The following is a 19,649-nucleotide window of genomic DNA, read 5'->3' as shown; positions in this document are numbered from 1 at the left end:
CAAGTGTTTAAACTCAAAATTGGTGGAGGAGTTTGGTAAAGTTCTCAAAGGTCAAATCGTTGAACTTTGACCCCTTTACAGCCAAATTTCGGACCGAAAACTGATTAAAAAGATTTTCCCGAATTTTAGTAACCCTTATGTCAAATTTCAAGCCTGTAGATCGTAAATTGGCAAAGTTATTGCGTAGGGAAATATACACAGACAGACAGACAGACAGTGAGACATATTCACTTATATATATATATATATATATATATATATATATATATATATATATATATATATATATATATATATTAGCATTTCAACCCGCCGTTGCACGGGTGTTTGGAGGTGTATGCTGAGAAAAAAAAAACAGAGCAACTTTTTTAAATTTGACCCCTATTATGACCTCTTAACATTTATTGTTTTGGGCTCAAATAAAGTTATTAAGTTAGATCCATGTCATAGGAACCTATATCTAAAATTTCAAGTGTGTAGACCCAAAATTGTCGGAGGAGCTTTGTAGAGTTTGGTAGAGTTCTCAAAAGTCACATCGTTAACTTTGACCCCTTAACAGACAAATTTCTGGCCGAAAACCCATCACATAGATTTTCCCAAATCTCAGTACCCTGTATATAAAAATTTCCAGTCTGTACAATTCAAATTGACAAAGTGATTGCGTAGGGAAATGTACACAGACACACAGACAGGCAGACAGACACACACATACACAAACACGTTAACTTTTATAGATATACAAGCATTTCAACCCGGCGTTGCCCGAGTGTTTGGATGTGTATGTTTAGCAAAAAAAAAAAAAGAAGAAGAAAGTGGTAGTAGGAACGCAAGCTCGAACCCGTACCGCAAAGGAGGAAAAGGACGGGGGAAAAAACCTGACGTGTATGCTGTTACGACCACCGCCAAGCCTGAAACGACGTTTTTTTTTAAATTAAGGCTAGACAATCTAAAGGAGAGGATAACTTTAAAAAATATCGGCGAAAAAAGTGACCCCCCCTGTAGAAAAGTGTTTAGTTGAAGATGAAGATATTAATGTTTTTAGCAAAAATTGTCTGAGTAATTTGGAAGAGACCGCAGAGGTCAAGTTTTTAAAACATTGATCCCTTTTTTGACCCCTTAACATTTATTGTTTTGGGCTCAAATAAAGTTATTAAGTTAGATCCATGTCCGAGGAATCTATATCTAAAATGTCAAGTGTTTACACCCAAAATTATCGGAGGATTTTGGTAGAGTTCTCAAAGGTCAAATCATTGAACATTGATCCCTTAACAGACACATTTCTGGCCGAAAACCCATCACATAGATTTTCCCAAATCTCAGTACCCTGTATATCAAATTTCAAAAACCCATCACATAAATTTTCCCAAATCTCAGTACCCTGTATATCAAATTTCGAGTTTGTAGACTACAAATTAACAGAGTTATTACGTAGGGAAATGTACACAGACAGACACACAGACACACCGAGAGATACACAGACACACAAACGCGTTCACTTTTATATATATATATATGTGTGTGTGTGTGTGTGTGTGTGTGTGTGTGTGTGTGTGTGTGTGTGTGTGTGTGTGTGACAGGGTCTCCCGCTCAGGTCTGCAACTGACCTCCAACCTCCTCGGAAACCGTGGCCCGCAATCGTCTGCCACCGGGAGATATTCACATGAATTCTCTGCGCCCTAGGTTTGTGCCGACCTCCGCAAACAGCAAAAACAAAGCCTCGCATGCGCGCTGGAAAAGAAAGACAGACTCAGGATCTCCAACTTCGAGGAAGTCAATTTCACAAAAGCCACATGCTCCCACATATGCACACCACTCAGTTCACTAAAACGTCCAGGCTCTAAAAATGCCCCATTCTTCGTTCTCTGGATGGCGGTCAGAATAGAGTGAGCGGAATCTGGGGCGTTCTTCTGTGAGCGTGTGTTCTCGAGATTTGGCCTCAATCTACCCAAAAACGTCTGGGCGCATACTTAAATATTCAGGGGCAGGGTGGATCTGGCGGTCGTTCAGACCAATCAAACCTAGCCACATCTCTGGGAAAACCCCAGATACATTTGCGTGTGTGCACTTTCACAAACCGTCTGCAGTTCGAAAATCTGGGACCACAAAAAATGAAATCCTTCACACGATCCCAGGGGTCAAATTCTGTCATTCAGAAAACCATTGTCTGAGCAGATGAACTCATGAAAAACAACAACCATTTATACCATTGTTATATTATGGGCGTCTGTTGTGTAATGTGTACCATAGCACCATATGCTGATATGTGTACTCGAGACGAAGGGTTCATCCTGATGCATATACGTGTCACTAAAAGTTTATGGTTGGTGATTCTTTACTATCTGAACGCTAAGTTATGTTGTTGCTCTCTATTTATGTTATATTTATATATAATTGTTCATATGCAGGTGCGTGTGTGATCATGTATTTTGGACATACTTTAATTTTATGCGTCGTTGATCTTGTCCACCTGGAATTCATCTTGTTCTTGGAGGGGAGACTGGAAACCTGTTTGGACGAATATTCATTCACTTCCAAGAACCCTGGTTCGTTTTATATTCACTTTCCAGGTGTCGATCGCAGAAAAATAGAAAGTGAATATCTTTGCTTGTGTGGTTCATTCTTGGTCTCCATTCTGAGATACGTCAGCTTCCTCCCCGGTGAAGAGTGGACGACCTGTTAAACTGTCCGCTCTGCTCAACGTCCAAATTCCAACTCCCATGTCATCTCCAGCTAACGCTATCACGTGGTAACATACACGTAGATCCGATCAGTTGATAAGATGCTTCCGGTAAACTTGTCTATGATATGATTTTATCATATTTTGACAGAATTTCAACATCCTTCACAATCATCTTCCGTCCCTCTCTCCAGTTAGATCGATAGATCGAGACGAATAGATACAGCAATAGATAGATAACTAACAAATACTTTCTTGTTTCGACCTACTACCTAACAATATTCAAAAGCGTTTATATATTTTATGTTTTATGAACATGGCTCAAGACCACGACTCAAGAATATGATAATGAAAAAAAGTAAACAATAAAATTGAAATAAATGCTAAAGGTGAACAATGACGACAGGAAACATATGTGATGTGTGAATGTGTGATTGAAGGCGAGGAAACAACGGATGAGATACCACATGCTTTACCCCTTTCGCATCGGACAACGTTAAATGGTGCAGTATGCGCTGTCAGCAGCAAAGGTAATGATGCGATGAAATTTCTTATCACTTAATGACCCCTAACACTGACACCAGCGACAAAGGTAATAGCTATAACCTAACAAAGCAAAATAATTTTGAGTTGACACAATATCTGTAAAAACAAAGAAACACTTTTTTATGATATTCTATTGGGGTTTCAATTTTGGGCAGTGAATCAAAACCGGATACGTCCCAGATACTCTGATAATTGATAACCGACACTTTCGAACTGCTACTTCGTCCCTTATGGAGACAAATATAAATGAGAATTATGAAATACCCCAACGTAGTGTGTCGTATTGCAATCGCTCTCCAGTAAAGCACCTCCAAGTTAACCCCAAGTGCGCTCGGTACAGTTAAAGTCTTAAACATTAATGTGTTAGGAACAACCTAACAAATATAATTATTTCTCTTGTACCGAAGAATACAGAGTTATCGTTCTGGGAAAAATAAGAGATCCGACATTACAGTTTGGGAATGAAGCAAACGCTGAGTATCGCAAACTTTAATCATCACTAGGGCTGTGACAACAGCATATTCTGTTAAATGTTTTTGACCCCAAATGGAGGGTATGACACCAATGACTTCAACAATCGTTTTCATAACCACCGGTTGGGGTAACCAACCAATGAAAATCTTCCAAAGTTACTATAAAAATTGTCGACTTTTGGATTGAATCAGTTCGCCGTTGGCTACGTTATGAACCGAATCCTTCGCCGCCATCTTTATTACTGGCAATTACTTCACATTCAGTATCGGGACTGCACTACTTCTTCACCGCCATCTTTATTCAACATAATGTCTCAAAACTTAACATGTTATGGACCCCGCCATCGTCTTTTCTTTGACGATTAGGAATCTAAATTCGAATTGTGGCAGGTAAAATATTTTGGGTATTTAAGGATTCGGAAAATACACAAAGTGATACAATCTCCAACAGAGAATCCTAACGACCCTGACTTTCTCGAAAAGAATGGGACTGTTTTTCAGAACTGATTCAATGCTTAGACGATAGAAGTTTGTCTGATTATAAGAGATGCATTGGATGATGGACGGAAAGCATTGAACATATTAAGAGAACATTATTTATCAAAAGGGAAACTGAAAATTAAATCATTAGATACAAAACTAACGTCTCTTAAACGTAACGAGGATGAAACTATTATTGACTACGTTATAAGGGCAGAAACAACCGCCAACGCCTTAAAACTATCAGGTGAAATTATAACCGATAGCCTGTTGATATCAATGACCTGCTCGAAAAAAAAAAACTGGGACTCGATTCTTGGCGACACTCTCCGCTCAAACCAGGTTCCATCCGGTTCTTGAGAACTCAACGGTTCGACTCTGCAAAACATCTTAACTCCCGGCCTTATATAATCTCATTTATGCAAATTAATGGAACCTGCTGATTCGTTGCCTTCTCGTCTTTCATCGCTCGGGTTTCGAGTTCGCACATGCAGCCCACCTCCGTGACTGCAGTCACATTCAATTTTCACTACACTCAAGGGACGTCCAGCCGATTTTAAACCATTTACAACTGTAATAACGCAAAAAGACAAACCCATAAATTCCAGTGAATTTAAAGTGGCATTGCTCAGTTACAATAATAAATCCAGCAATATTATGAAGTTCAAAAACGTTTCTCGAAAACAGACACCACTAAATTACGCATCTCGCCGTAACGTTTTTCTCAAAAGCAATTTCCCAAGAAAAAGAATAAAGTTATCTGCTATAATTGTGGATGACACCAACCACAAAAGTTTCCAATGTCGATATAAAAGCTCAAAAATGAACTCCATAAAAAACGTTGAGAACTTTGATGAAGAACATACATTCCTATTCACATGTAACTTTGACAATACCACAAACGGTAAAAATCTCCTTGTAGACTGTGATGCTACAGCGCACGTTATCACCAAGGAATCTGATTTTATTAAGTTTGATTCAAACTTTAATCCACAAAGTCATTTTGTCAAACTTGCCGATGGTAGTCAAATAAATGATATAGTCTTGAAAATAGGCGATGCTAAAATATCACTAAAAATAATAAAGGCGAAATTTATAACAGTATTCTAAAAAATGCCCTTTTCATACCTACATTCAAGCAAGACATATTTTCCGTGCAGGATGCCATTAAACAAGGCGTGAAAATAAAGTTTGGCCAAAACAAGTCAAAATTGATATGCTCTAATGGAACTGTATTTGACATTAAAGAAAATGGCCGACTATATTATTTAAAAAGTATGGTTTCCTCAAAAACTGCCTGTCACAACTTGGAAACCTGGCATAAAATTCTAGGACACTGCAATACAGCTGATATTGAAAAATTACCAAATGTAGTCATAGGCATAATACCTTCAGACGATCTCCCAAATTGTGATGTTTGTGCACAGGGAAAAATGACAAAATATATAAATAAAACACCAGACAAAAAGGCCAGGAAAATTCTCTCACTTATGCACTGTGACTTGGCAGGTTCGATCACCTCGATGGGGAGAAATAATCTAAGGTACGTTTTGAACTTTATTGATGATTTTTCCGGTTTAATTATAGTTTATTTTCTAAAAAAAACAAATCCGATCCTATCCTCACCACTAAGAAATATTTAGCTGATATTGCCCCGTACGGATCGGTAAAATGTATTCTTTCAGACAATGGGACTGAATTTACTAGTAAAGACTTTGAACTTCTATTAATTAACCACCGTATTAAACACGAGAAATCTGCGCCGTATTCCTCCTTCCAAAATGGCACCACTGAAAGGGCATAGCGAACCCTTTTTGAGATGGCAAGATGCCTACTTATCGAATCGAAATTAACGTACAGTTTATGGATGTACGCTTTAATGGCAGCAGCATATATCAGAAATAGATCGTTCAATAGATTAGGCAAAACACCGTACGAGGCGTTTTTGAGGTGTAAAATCCAAAATGAACCGAATGCATATATTAGTTCAGATTGTTTTGCATTTATAGAAAATACCAGTAAACTAAATATTAAAAGTGAAAAAGGTATTTTTGTGGGTAACGATAAAAACAGTCCAGCATATTTAATCTAATTTTCAATCCCAAAATGCCATAAAAAGGGTTAGATGTGTAAAATTCTATGATACATTAAATTTAAAAAATGGCGATCCAGTGGATGAAAAATGTGAGGAAATATTACCTAGCATCTTAATCGATCACAATGAAAATATTAATAATGACGACAATTGCAGTAGAACTACTGACGAAAATAATAACCAGACACGTCGATACTCGATAAGGGAGAGAAAACAGCCAGACTTCTTAAAAATAGAAAAGATACAAGATTACACAGTAGATTACTGTTACTTGTTGAAAAGCGCATCGGAAAGTTTTGGAAGGAGGATTACGAGGGGCGTGAAATAAGTAATGCCCCTGACCCACTTCCAGTTGTCTGATCTAGCTGAAATTTTGCATGTGCAATGATTTATATCTGTACGCATTATGTGGCAAATTACAGCTCTGAACTAATTGTGGTTTCTGTTTTACAGGTGTTTGGACAGAGTAAGGTGTGAAATGGAGCCTGTTGAATGTCGAGCAGTGATCTGTTTTTTGTATTTGAAAGGACGCACACCACAGGAGACTTTTGATGAAATGGAAGAAACTTATGTTGATAATGCCCTATCATATGACCTTGTAAAACGCTGGCATCGTAATTCAAACATGGCCGGAAGTCTGTGGAAACAGCTCCCAGATCTGGTCGCCCCCCCCTTCTGCCATTGATAAGGCATCTGTCCGTCAAGTCGAGGCTGCCATTTTGGAAGATCGGCTCATTAATATTCGCCAAATAGCGCAAGATGTCAAGATTAGTACAGGGTATGTGGAAACTATCATTCATGAACATTTGCATATGCATAAGGTGTTTGCTAGATGGATTCCCAGGTTGCCCACACCATTCCAGAAGCAAGAACGCGTGGAGTGCTCGAGGATGAATTTGGAGATGTGCCAAGAAGATGAGTCAAAGTTTTTCAAAAGACTGATTACACAGGATGAAACCTGGGCCCATCACTATGATCCAGAGACCAAAGCTCAGCCAATGCAGTGGAAGCACTTGGAATCACCACCTCCAAAGAAGGACCACTGACCAGGTCATGCTCACAGCCTTCTGGGACCAGGATGGAGTGGTGATGACAGATTTCCTGGCAAAGGGTACCACAATTACAGGAACCTATTATGCTTCATTTTTTAGGAAATTAAGGGAAGCTATCAAAATGAAGAGGCGGGGCAAGATCAGCAAAGGTACCCTCCTCCTGCAGGACAACGGTCCGTTCCACAACTCGCATGTCGCCAGATCAGAACACGGGTGTGTGGTTATGAAATCGTTCTCCATCCTTCCTACTCTCCTGACCTTGCACTCTCTGACTTCCGCCTCTTTCCAGACCTGAAGTTGTTTTTGAAAGGAAAGCGTCTCCCAGATGATGCAGCATTGATTTCTGAAGTCACGTCGTTGTTTGTGGACCAACCTGGGGTGTTCTACAAAAACGGTCTCCAGAGCTGCATCAAACGATGGGATAAATGCATAACTCAGGGTGATTCCTATGTAGAGAAATACTAATACCTGTGCGAAGTTTCGTTGCTCTACTCCTATGGGAAGTGGGTCAGGGGCATTACTTATTGCACACTCCTCGTAATTCAGATAACCAACAAGAATGAAAAAAAGCTATGGATTCCGAATTGAAAGCTTTATCTGAAAATAACACATACGAAATAGTGGAAAACCAAAAGATGAGAATATAATTTCTTCACGCTGGGGATTTTCCAAAAAAAAAATCACAGCTTCTGGTAGTGAAACTTTCAAAGCAAGATTTGTTGCAAATGTTTTTCACAAATTTCTAGAGTGGAATATTTTGCCCCATTTTCACCAACGACAAATTCAACGACAATTAGAATTTTATTACAATTTTCCATTCAATACAATTTAAAAATACATCAAATTGATGTAAAAAAAATGCTTTTTTAAGCGCTCCGATTGACTGTGAAATCCATATTTACCCTCCAGAGGGATTTAAAATGAAAAATAAAAACTTCGTGTAGAAACTGAATAAATCGTTATATGGACGAAAACAAAGGGCTTACAATTGGAATTTAATACTCCATAATTATTTAATAGAACAAGAATTCAAGCAATGCCGCGTAGACGCGTGCATGTATACTAAAAATGTGGGTAATAAATTGAGATGGGTATAAATAAAAATATAGAGATCGAAACAAAATTAATAGACGATCGATGATACCGAGAAATGATTGGAAGCCTCATCTATTTGATGACCGCAACTAGGTCTGATATATGTTACACTGTAACAAAGCTATCTCAAAACTTATCGAGACCGATAATTGAGGACCTTAATCGTGCAAAACAAATCCTTCGTTTTCTAAAAGGAACCAAGGAACAATCTTTAATATTTAAAAAGTCAGCATATCCTCTTAATTTAGAAAGATTTTCAGATTCAGATTGGGGTAACTGACGGTAAAAAAGTATAACGGACTTTTGATCTCTTAGAAAACTAAAAACAACAAACTGTTGCCCTTTCTACTTGTGAAGCAGACTTTGTGGCCCTTACCTATTCCGCGCAGGAGGCAATTTTTCTGAACACCCTTCTAAAATCTATTTTAAAACCAGATCTAAGTAAAAAAAAAAAAAACTATAGTAATTCATTGTGACAACCAGAGTAGTATCTTAGCAAATAATTCTATGATTCATCAAAGGTCGAAGCATATTGATATCCGATATCATTTCATAAGGGATGAAATAAGTAAAAAAAATCTATTAGTCTTAGTTATGTAACGTCTGACAATGATGTAGCTGACATTTTCACTAAACCTATAAAAAGGATAAAATTAAAACATTTTATGGCCGGACTTTTTGGAATCTAATCTCTTCTCTTCTCTTCTCTATATAAATAAAATGAACTCATTTTTCCCCGTCTGATTTTGACCTTAATAGGATTAAAAATCAAGATATTTCATGCAAATATAATATGCACAAACGGCAGAACAATATCTGAGGTGTGTTATAGGCTTATTATTTCTCAAATTCCTCGATAATCTTAGATTTCTATACTTTTTCTGTTGAGAAGTCACGGCCAAAATCGGTTAAGATCAATGGAAGCTGGTAAAATATTTTCTCTCTAATAAATTCTTCCCCCCCCCTGCCACCACTTAACACCGTTTGGGGATCGTTCACAAGGAACAGTTGAGAAGAGAACACCGGTTTGGCTTCGTAGTTCTTTCATGTGAAGTTATTTAAAATCACTAAACTAACTGCAGTGCTCTGTGGCGTAGTGGTTAGCGTGCTGGACTATTCACATTATATTTTCACGTTCGCGCCGACCTACCGTAGTCGTTTTTTTTTTGTTTCCTAAACAACTGGAATGGACTTTTCTTGGTGGCCGAACTTTTAACGTTGCAGATGTTTTTTTGTTTTTCACACTTTATTTTCCTACTTTTACTCATGACTCCGGGTTTGATCCTTCCTACTTACCTACCATAACATTTTTTAAAACTCCCCCCCCGTCCCGGAAACAAACACTCGGGCAACGCCGGGTACCCCCGCTAGTTATGAATAAATCTCTTTTCAGAAACCCCAAAAGAGAAGCATGAACAGTCGAAATAAAAATTAAAAAAAAAATTGTAAATAGTCCCGGGCACGACGTTAAAATTTTATCTTACTAATCAAATGAACCAACTAATACTTAACAGAATGTTTCCAGTTTTTGTTAAACAAAAAAAATGTATATTTGTATGTGTTTGTGTGTATATATATTTATGTGTATTTGAATAGAGTTATATTTGTATATATATATATATATATATATATATATATATATATATATATATATATTGGAAAAGTGTTTATTTTTATATGTATAAAAAAACTTAATGTGATTTGTAAAAAATGGCTTCTTTTTGCACACATTATACCAACATATTAATTCTTTTTTTTAACAATGAGAATAAAGACAAATTCCCCAAAACAAAACAAAAAACACAAACAAAAAAAATTGTTATTTTATTTGTTCATTGATTTTTATTTTATTTTTTATATTTTATTTTATTTATTTATTTGTTTTTTTTCTTAAGTCAAACCAAATTGAATCCGAAAGGATTTTCTCATTATTTAAAAGGGGGGAGGGTTGTTAAATGTTTTTGACCCCTAATAGAGGGTATGACACCAATGACTTCGACCATCGTTTTCATAACCACCGGTTAGGGTTATGAAATGAAAATCTTCCAATGAAAATCTTCCAAAGTTACTATAAAAATTGTCGAATTTTTGATTGAGTCAGTTTTCCATTGGCTACGTTATTAACCGCATTTGATCCTTTGCCGCCATCTTTGTTACTGGCAATTACTTCACACTCAGTATCTGGACTGCACTGATTCTTCGCCGCCATCTTTGTTACTGGCAATTACTTCACACTCAGTATCTGGACTGCACTGATTCTTCGCTGCCATCTTTGTTACTGGCAATTACTTCACACTCAGTATCTGGACTGCACTGATTCTTCGCTGCCATCTTTGTTACTGGCAATTACTTCACACTCAGTATCTGGACTGCACTGATTCTTCGCCGCCATCTTTGTTACTGGCAATTACTTCACACTCAGTATCTGTACTGCACTGATTCTTCGCCGCCATCTTTGTTACTGGCAGTTACTTCAAACTCAGTATGTGGACTGCACTGATTCTTCGCCGCCATCTTTGTTACTGGCAATTACTTCACACTCAGTATCTGTACTGCACTGATTCTTCGCCGCTATCTTTGTTACTGGCAATTACTTCACACTCACTATCTGTACTGCACTGATTCTTCGCTGCCATCTTTGTTACTGGCAATTACTTCACACTCAGTATCTGGACTGCATTGCTTCTTCACCCCATCTTTGTTACTGGCAGTTACTTCACACTCAGTATCTGGACTGCACTGCTTCTTCACCCCATCTTTGTTCAACATAATGTCTCAACATGTAACATATTCTTTTCATTGTTTTGACTCTTGAGTATATATCTGTTAATATCTTATAGGTTTTTATATAGACGGGTGTGATCTCGGTTGATTAAGTGTGTCTTACTGTGTATGATATATGCCCGAGTGTCAAAAGAATGAAATTAATATTCTGTTGTCACAGCGTTAATCATCACGAATCAATTTTGCTCTGTACGTTGTTGATAAAATTTGTTTAAAGTTATATTTCCTTCTACTTGATTTGGTATTACATCGATGATGTGTATAACCAGACATGACACATATAGAGACAGGTTTGTTTTTAAAAACACGGACACATATCTATAAGTGACTAATTAAATGGGGGTTTATATACGTCTTATAAAGAAAGCTTTTAACGCCCATTTAATGGGCGAAGATCTTGCTTATCTATATAAAAATACAACTATTTAACTTTGCCATTTCGATATCGTTTCTAAATGTTTGCTGCTTGAAATAATTGAAAAAATAATTTAAAATTACATTTTATTCATAACATTGCTATCAACATGAAACAAAATCTCTATTATTTATTTATGTAGATATATATTAACATTTTCGTAAATTCGATACAAATTTATATACGTTTTAATGTGGTTGTAAAGAAAGAAAAAATCAACTTTACTTTTCACGTAAAGTTAACAACTAGATCGAAATGTATTGACAATCAATTACGTCTCTTTAAAGCAAAAATATTTAAAAACAAATGCTAAATATGTTTCCCAAGAAGTAAAACAATATTACGAATAGCAGTATTTATTATATTAAAACCAAAACACTAATTGAATTAACAAAAATAATTAATGAAACATCTTTTTTCAAAACTGAAGTGCATATTAGTTGAGCCTGCGACTGGTATCTATCTATCTGTATATATATATATATATATATATATATATATATATATATATATATATATGTGTGTGTGTGTGTGTGTGTGTGTGTGTGTCAGTGTGTCTGTGTGTCTGTGTACATTTCCCTACGCAATAACTCTGTCAATTTTTAGTCTACAGACTCGAAATTTAATATACAGGTTACTGAGATTTGGAAAAATCGATGTGATCGGTTTTGGGCCATAAATTTGGCGATTAAGGGTTCAAAGTTCAACGATTTGATCTTTGAGAACTCTACCAAACTACTCCGATAATTTTGGGTCTACACACTTGAAATTTTAGATATAGATTCCTATGACATGGATCTAACTTAATAACTTTATTTGAGCCTAAAACAATACATGTTAAGGGGTCAAAAAAGGGATCAAATATTTACAAAATTGACCTCTGCGGTCTTTTCCAAATTACTCAGACAATTTTTGGTGTAAATATTTGAAATTTTACATGAAGGGTATTCAGAGATAGGGGAAGCTTTTTCATTGGTTTGGGTCGAAAATTTTTCGTTACTAATATATAAATGTATATATGTATGTATGTTGGCATGTCTGCCTAAAACTTTCAATAGAGGCGACGGATTTTACAAATATCAGTATCGTTTTTTAAGTTCGACCTTTCATACGACAAATATCGAAAAATTGGCTAAAATCATTAATATCTTCACCTTCAACTAGACACTCTTCTACAGGGGGGTACTTTTTCGCCGATATTTTTTAAAGTTATCCTCTCCTTTAGATTGTCTAGCCTTAATTTTTAAAATTTCGTTTCCGGTTTGGCGGTGCTCGTAACAGCATAGACGTTAGGTTTTACCCCGTTCTTTACCTTCCTACTACCACATTTTTTTTTTGCTTTTTTTTTTTGTTCAGACACATTCAAACACCCGGGCAACGCCGGGCTGAAATGTTAGTATATCTATAAAAGTGAAAGTGTCTGTGTATATGTGTCTGTCTGTGTATATTTCCCTACGCAATAACTCTGTCAATTTTAAGTCTACATACTCGAAATTTTATATACAGGGTATTGAGATTTACGAAAATCTTTCTAATCCTTTTTCGGCCAGAAATTTGAGTGTTAAGGGGTCAAAGTTCAACGATTTAACCTTTGAGAACTCTACCAAACTTCTCCGTCAATTTTGGGTCTAAACACTTGAAATATTAGATATAGGTTGTTTGGACATGGATCTAACTTAATAATTTGATTTGAACCCAAAACAATGAATGTTAAGGGGTCATAATAGGGGTCAAATGTAAAAGAAATTGACCACTTTTTTAGCTTAACATACATATCCAAACACCCGGGCAACGCCGGGCTGAAATGCTAGTATATATATAAAAGAAACGGTGCATCCATTGTTAAAAGTCAAATTAGTTTGAAATAGGGCAAACTGACTTTATTGTTAGTACGAGAAATGGGCCCAGATATTCACATGGATTCATTTTATCTAAACCGGAAGAATATAGCAGCTTTAATAGTTTATTTTATTATATAGATCAAAATATTTAAAAGAAAACACATAACTGTCATTGCTGATGCTTTTGCTGTTTGCATAGCTCCTAACATTTTTTACTTTTCCATTAGTTTCAAATAGCTTTGCTGGTTTGTAATAAACGCTATCCAATGGGATCTGCTTTCCATCGATCTCAATCTTTGACGGTGCCATTGAGTAAACAATCGCAGTGTACACAAGGCGGAATGTGTTAAATATCATGGGTTTAACAGTAGCTTTATATGAAGTGGTACCTGTGGTTGCCGTTCACAATTTCTATGTGCCATCCAAAGCCTTCAAAATTTCATTATCCACAATATGCTGATATTGCGCAACCACCATTTTCCTGGCTATCTTTAAGAATGTATTTCAGTTTTGTTGCAACAGCATTAGGATGACGTATCCATATAGTATAGCATACATAATCATAATCAGAGGGTCAGCACCAACACGTAGATCGCCTAAGAAAACAAATCGGAACGATAAAAACACTAAACATGAAACATTCGTGTATGTGAGTATAAGAATAATTGTTATCATTTATTTCTAAAAATATTATAGTCATAAGAAATTAAAGCTAAGCTTGCCTTAGGGAATTAACAACAACAACAACAACAACAACAACAACAACAACAAAATGTGAATTTTAAAGCAAATGCACCATTCTACTTCCGGTCGTTGAATACACTCTGACTGTTTATTAATATGCTCACTAGCTTGGCATTTACAGACACTTAATTTCCATTAATTCGTGTGTTGATTACCATTAGTCTTGAGATAAAATGCTAACCAACGAAACAAGGGGTGGCTTGTTGACTGTAATCAAATTTCTTGACTAGCAGTAATTAACAATTCTTACACGGATGCTTACATTAATATCAAAGTTAAAAAAAATTGATCCCTGCGGTCTCTACCAAATTACTCAGACAATTTCAGGTCTAAACATTTGAAATTTTACATAAAGGGTATTCAGAGATAGGGCAAGCTTTTTCATCGGTTTGCGTCGAAAATTTTTCGTTACCAATATATAAATGTATATATGTATGTCTGTTTGCATGTGTGCCTAAAACCTTCGACAGAGGCGACAGATTTTCACAAAATCAGTATCGTTTTGAAGTTCGACCTTTCAGACGACAAATTGCGAAAAATTGGCTAAAAACATTAATATCTTCACCTTAAACTGGCCACTTTTCTAACGGGGGGGGTCGCTTTTTTCGCCGATATTTCTGAAAGTCATCTTCTCCTTTCGATTGTCTAGCCTTAACTTTAAAAAATGTCACTTCCGGTTTGACTGTGGTCGAAACAGCATAGACGTCAGGTTTTCCCCTGTTCTTTTCCTCATTTGCGGTACGGATTCGAGCCTGCCTTCCTACTACCACTTTTTTTTCTCAACATATAGATCCAAACACCCGGGCAACGCCGGGCTGAAATGCTAGTGTATATATAAAAGTAATTGTTTAGATTTATTTAAAATATTATATATATATACACACATTTAGACAGATAGACAGAGAGAGTGACAGACAGGCAGAGAGAGTGACAGACAGACAGACAGACAAAGGGACAGACAAATATATCGCCTTTTATATATTAGATTTGTAAAATTTTATAATAAACAATAGAACATTAAATTAAATTTAATATTCGAGTATTCAGGTATTGGGTAATTTTTTTTTATTAACGGAATAATTTTTGTCAATTCTATCTCGTTAAGGAATAATTCTTTGATAAAATATTTAAACGGATAAACGTTTATATAAGCCAAATTAAGAGTAATAATTATTAAGTGAAATGAGTTAAGGGGGAATAACTATTTGATGTCTCAAGGGGAACAACTCCTCAATGAAGTCCGTTAAGACATTCGATAGAGAAAATAAAAATGCCTGCACTTACCAGCATCGAAACAATGTTCGTTGTTTGGATTCGGAGAAGAAATTATACATTCTGGTAATGCATACACCGGCAAAAGATTCTTTCTTTGTGGCACTCACTTTTAATAAATCTAGGACGAAATATAAGCGTATATATATAAGATTTTTCCCCAGTAAAGAAGTTTTTTTAAAAAGGAAGAAGAAAAGGGGAAAAAAGGGAAAAAGAAAAATGGAGAAAACCCTCAGGTTTTTGTTCTCCGAACTCTTCTGTATTCATGTATGTGTATGAATATAATTGTACACACACACACACACACACACACACACACACACACACACACACACACATATATATATATATATATATATATATATATATATATATATATATATATATATATTATGGGAATGTATACACGTGTGTATATATGGACACATTTGCACAATCCTAACTATCTTGCAACGCTTTATCGTGCACTTGCACCTTGGGTATCCAAATCTTCGCCACTTTTGAAAAAAACCTTTATCTTTTATCTTTTATCTTTTATTTCTTGTGTGTATATATATATATATATATATATATATATATATATATATATATATATATATATATATATATATATAATTCTTTTTTTTTCACGGGAAAACTCATCCTTCGCCCCTTATCCCTATTTCATGTTATTTTGACCCCCATTTATCTGTACCCCTTGCTTTTATTCAAATCCTAGTAATTATTATTAACATTATTATTATTATTAGTAGTAGTAGTAGTAGTAGTAGTAGTAGTAGTGGTGGTAGTGGTAGGTGTAGTGTTGTTATTACGATTATTATTATTATTATTGCTTTTTATATTATTATTATTATTATTATTATTATTATTATCCTCGTCATTGCTATCATAACCGTTACTATTATCATCATTTTCATTATTACCATCGCCATTTGTATTACTTTTATCATTGCTATTATTATTATTATTATTATTATTATTATTATTATTATTATTATTATTATTAATAATAATAATAATAATAATAATAATAATAATAATAACAACAATATTATTATTATTACCCTATTGGTATCATTACCATTTTTATAAGTACTAAATGTCCCCTTAATATTCCACCACGCCAATTATCTGTTGTAACATGATCAACCTAAGGGAGTGATTTGCCCTCATCGGGGAGCCGGATAACTATGCTAAGATAGTTTTAATAGATCCCGGGCAATGACGGATATCCCAAGATTTGAGTTGAAATATATAGATATATTTTGCTTTATTTTTTGAAAATCGGAGATATATTATTGGTTGAGAGTTGGACAACAGGAAATGTGAGAATGTTAGAATAATCGACCGTACTTGTCGACCTATGGCATCCTTCAGACTATGGCTGTCTAAATGACGGGGTTTGACACCTGAGGTCATGAGAATTAAATGATTTTGATCCCAGATTGCAAGCTAGCGACATGGCTGAATTGCACATCCGCAATCAGGGGTCTTCCGCAAATATGTGGCGTAATTTGATTGGCTTAGGAAATTTTCCACCCCGAACACACGCACCAATGTATAATGCTAGTGTCGCGCGAAATTAGTCAGTTTCCAGCCAGAGTTTGTGCGCGAAACTTGAAGTAACAATATCGCTCTCTGAAGACGTGACTACTCCCTTCTCTATCCGCCGTCGCCTCTGAGGAGAAATGTCTTAAGAACTTCACGTGTACTTATATGTAAAGAGTCTGTAAAAAATTTTTAATTAACCTTCCATAGAATAGAATTCAAGCTTCTGTTGTCTTTCTTACCAGCGTGAACTTTTTTTATTCGTTTTCAGCATACCAGAGATCTGATGTGACCGCCTCTCGGAGATTTAGATGATACGAGCCGAGTTTTCCGAAGTTTTCGAAGATCAGGGGTCCTTACGTAACTTCACCAGAGAGGTTTTTACAAATTAATCCGTTTACTAAGAACATCGACTCAAAAAGGATGAGACTTTATATTTCTCATTTTTTGTTACCACGGACACAAAAAAAAAAAAAGAAAAAAAAAAGAGTATTTCCACGACGAACTCAGGAGAAAAAAATACTTAATAATAGAAAGAGACAGACAGACGGAGACGTTTATAAAAAAAAGAGGGAAAGAAACAAAGGAAGCCCGAAAAAAACCCAAAAAAACTTGGAGACATTTCCAAAAAGAAAAACTTTAAGAAAGAAAAGAACACTTAAAATTTGAAAAAAAAAGAATTTTAAAGAAAAATGAGGGGAAGGAGAAAAGAGAAATCGAAGAGCGAACTATTTTTCCCCTCTTCCGTTGACTGCCAGAGCGCGTGACGATCCACAACTACAAAGAAGAGAAAGATGAAGAGAGAAAGAGGGAGAGAGAGAAAAAGAATGGAGGGGCGAAGAGGAAAGAGAAGAAAACACGATAGGCGAACCTTTTTTCTCTCTGCTTGCTGTTTGTGAAATTAGACCTCGTTATAGAGGGAGAGAAAAGAAGACTATATGTGTGTTTTAAAAAGTGGAGAGGAAAGCATGTTCTTTTTGCTTGTCGCTATATGAGCTGTAAAACGTTTAGCACGAATAGTCATATTATTGAGTTAGAGAGAGAGAGAAAGAGAAAGAGAGAGAGATTGTTTTTAATAAACAAGAAAAACATAACAAAAAAGAGAAAGTGATAAAAATTTGTTATTGTTTTTTTGCTTAAAATCTTTTGGTGATTGCATAATTGCTTTTTTATTATTATTCTTTTTGTTGTTTATGTGATTTTTCTCTCTTAGGTAAGTTAATTGATATTGTGTATATTTGAATGTTTTGAGTATTAGGGGAGCGTAGAGAGATAATCAATAATATTGATGAAGTAAATAACTGAATTATGCGAATGTCTAGTTAAGACGTAAGAAGGAATTTTTAATTGCGATCCCAGCGTAAAAGGGGATTGCGAAATGCGGGAAATCTAGCAGCAAGAGAGGCGGTGTGTGGCGCCAAGGAGCGATGGTGTTGGTGACAGAGATCAGGATGGAATTGACTTTTTACAGTGAAGGAGAGAATGCCTTAGCAGCCCTCTCGGCGATGTTGGTTGACAAAGATATCAAGAGACGACTCAGTCCAGAGAACTTCCTGGAGAGTCGGAAGACTGGCTTGATTCTGGTTGATGTCACAAGAGGTCGACGACGAAAGGTTAGAGTAACCTTGAGTGACCCGTGTTCGAGGTTAAATGAGAACTGTAAGAGAATGCCTGCCACTTGGGGAACGAAAAATCGGAAATAGGATGATAGGTGGCCCAATGACCCACCAGATACAGGGCTAGAAGAAAAAAAGAGTACCTACCTCGAGAATAGTTAATATGAGGATAGAGAGTTTTGTTCACTTATTTTAAAGTGACTATTTGTTGAGTTCTGTCGAGGGCGAGTTAGCTTTGATAATAATGATTTTTTACTTTAGTTGCATATAATCTGTGAGGGGAGAATTCCGTTATTGAATTTAGTTGAAAAAAAGTAAGAAAAAAAATTAATATTATTTTAATTTGTTGGTGAATTTTGTTGATATCTGTTAAGTGAAGTAATCTGTATTAATCGATATTAATCGTTGTTGTCGAGAATTAAACTTTTGAGAGTTGTATTTTTATGTATTCAAACGAGAATAATTGGAAATATTAATTTTTGAGGGTTGAATTAATTTTTTGAAAAAAATATTATTTTTGTTACCTCAGTCTGGATATATATATATATATATATATATATATATATATATATATATATTTATATATATATATACAGACATATACATACAAGTACATATATATATATATATATATGAATCGAAGCATATCTATATATAATAGTATTCAAGACAATTTCATGTTCGTACGTACGTTATCACTAACATTTCTATTGGAATAAGATCGCCCGATCACCAATGATGTAGTGCAAAAAATGCTATTTTAAAATTTCACTTGATATAAATGTGGTACTGAACATGTAACTCGAACTAAAATATACTTTAATTTAACCATCGGACGAGGAATAACGTATAATAACTGTTCTGTTAAAAGAGGGTGCAGTTATGTTGGCGGGACTGAGTTACCAATATACTTTCACAGAATTGAAATGTGCCACAAACACCTCGTTGAGTTGTACAGATACATCGCCCCTTATAAGCGGATAGCTTTTGAAACAACATTAACCATGTTAC

The 19,649-nt window shown here is 35.5% G+C and overlaps 1 protein-coding gene across 12 annotated transcripts in view; it reads right to left on the bottom strand.

The window, feature by feature from the left end:
* LOC145277951 (immunomodulatory peroxidase-like) overlaps nt 1-19,649 on the bottom strand; it is a 200,001-nt gene that overhangs the window by 130,785 nt on the left and 49,567 nt on the right. For 5 of the 12 annotated variants that reach the window (XM_080130048.1, XM_080130055.1, XM_080130059.1 and 2 more), the window contains exon 2: nt 15,487-15,595. The exons of 5 other annotated variants lie outside the window; for them this stretch is intronic. In XM_080130048.1, the coding sequence (XP_079986174.1) occupies nt 15,487-15,536 (50 nt within the window). In that variant the 5' untranslated portion in view covers nt 15,537-15,595. Of the gene's footprint in view, nt 1-15,486; nt 15,596-19,649 lie in introns of those variants that run through there. 2 more of the 12 variants (XM_080130052.1, XM_080130062.1) reach the window with 2 other exon arrangements.

Source organism: Euprymna scolopes, chromosome 6 (assembly GCF_053919585.1).
Source record: "Euprymna scolopes isolate OS-2025 chromosome 6, ASM5391958v1, whole genome shotgun sequence".
Taxonomy (NCBI): domain Eukaryota; kingdom Metazoa; phylum Mollusca; class Cephalopoda; order Sepiida; family Sepiolidae; genus Euprymna; species Euprymna scolopes.
Note: the sequence above shows the minus strand (reverse complement) of the source record. Positions and strands in the feature narration are given on the sequence as shown.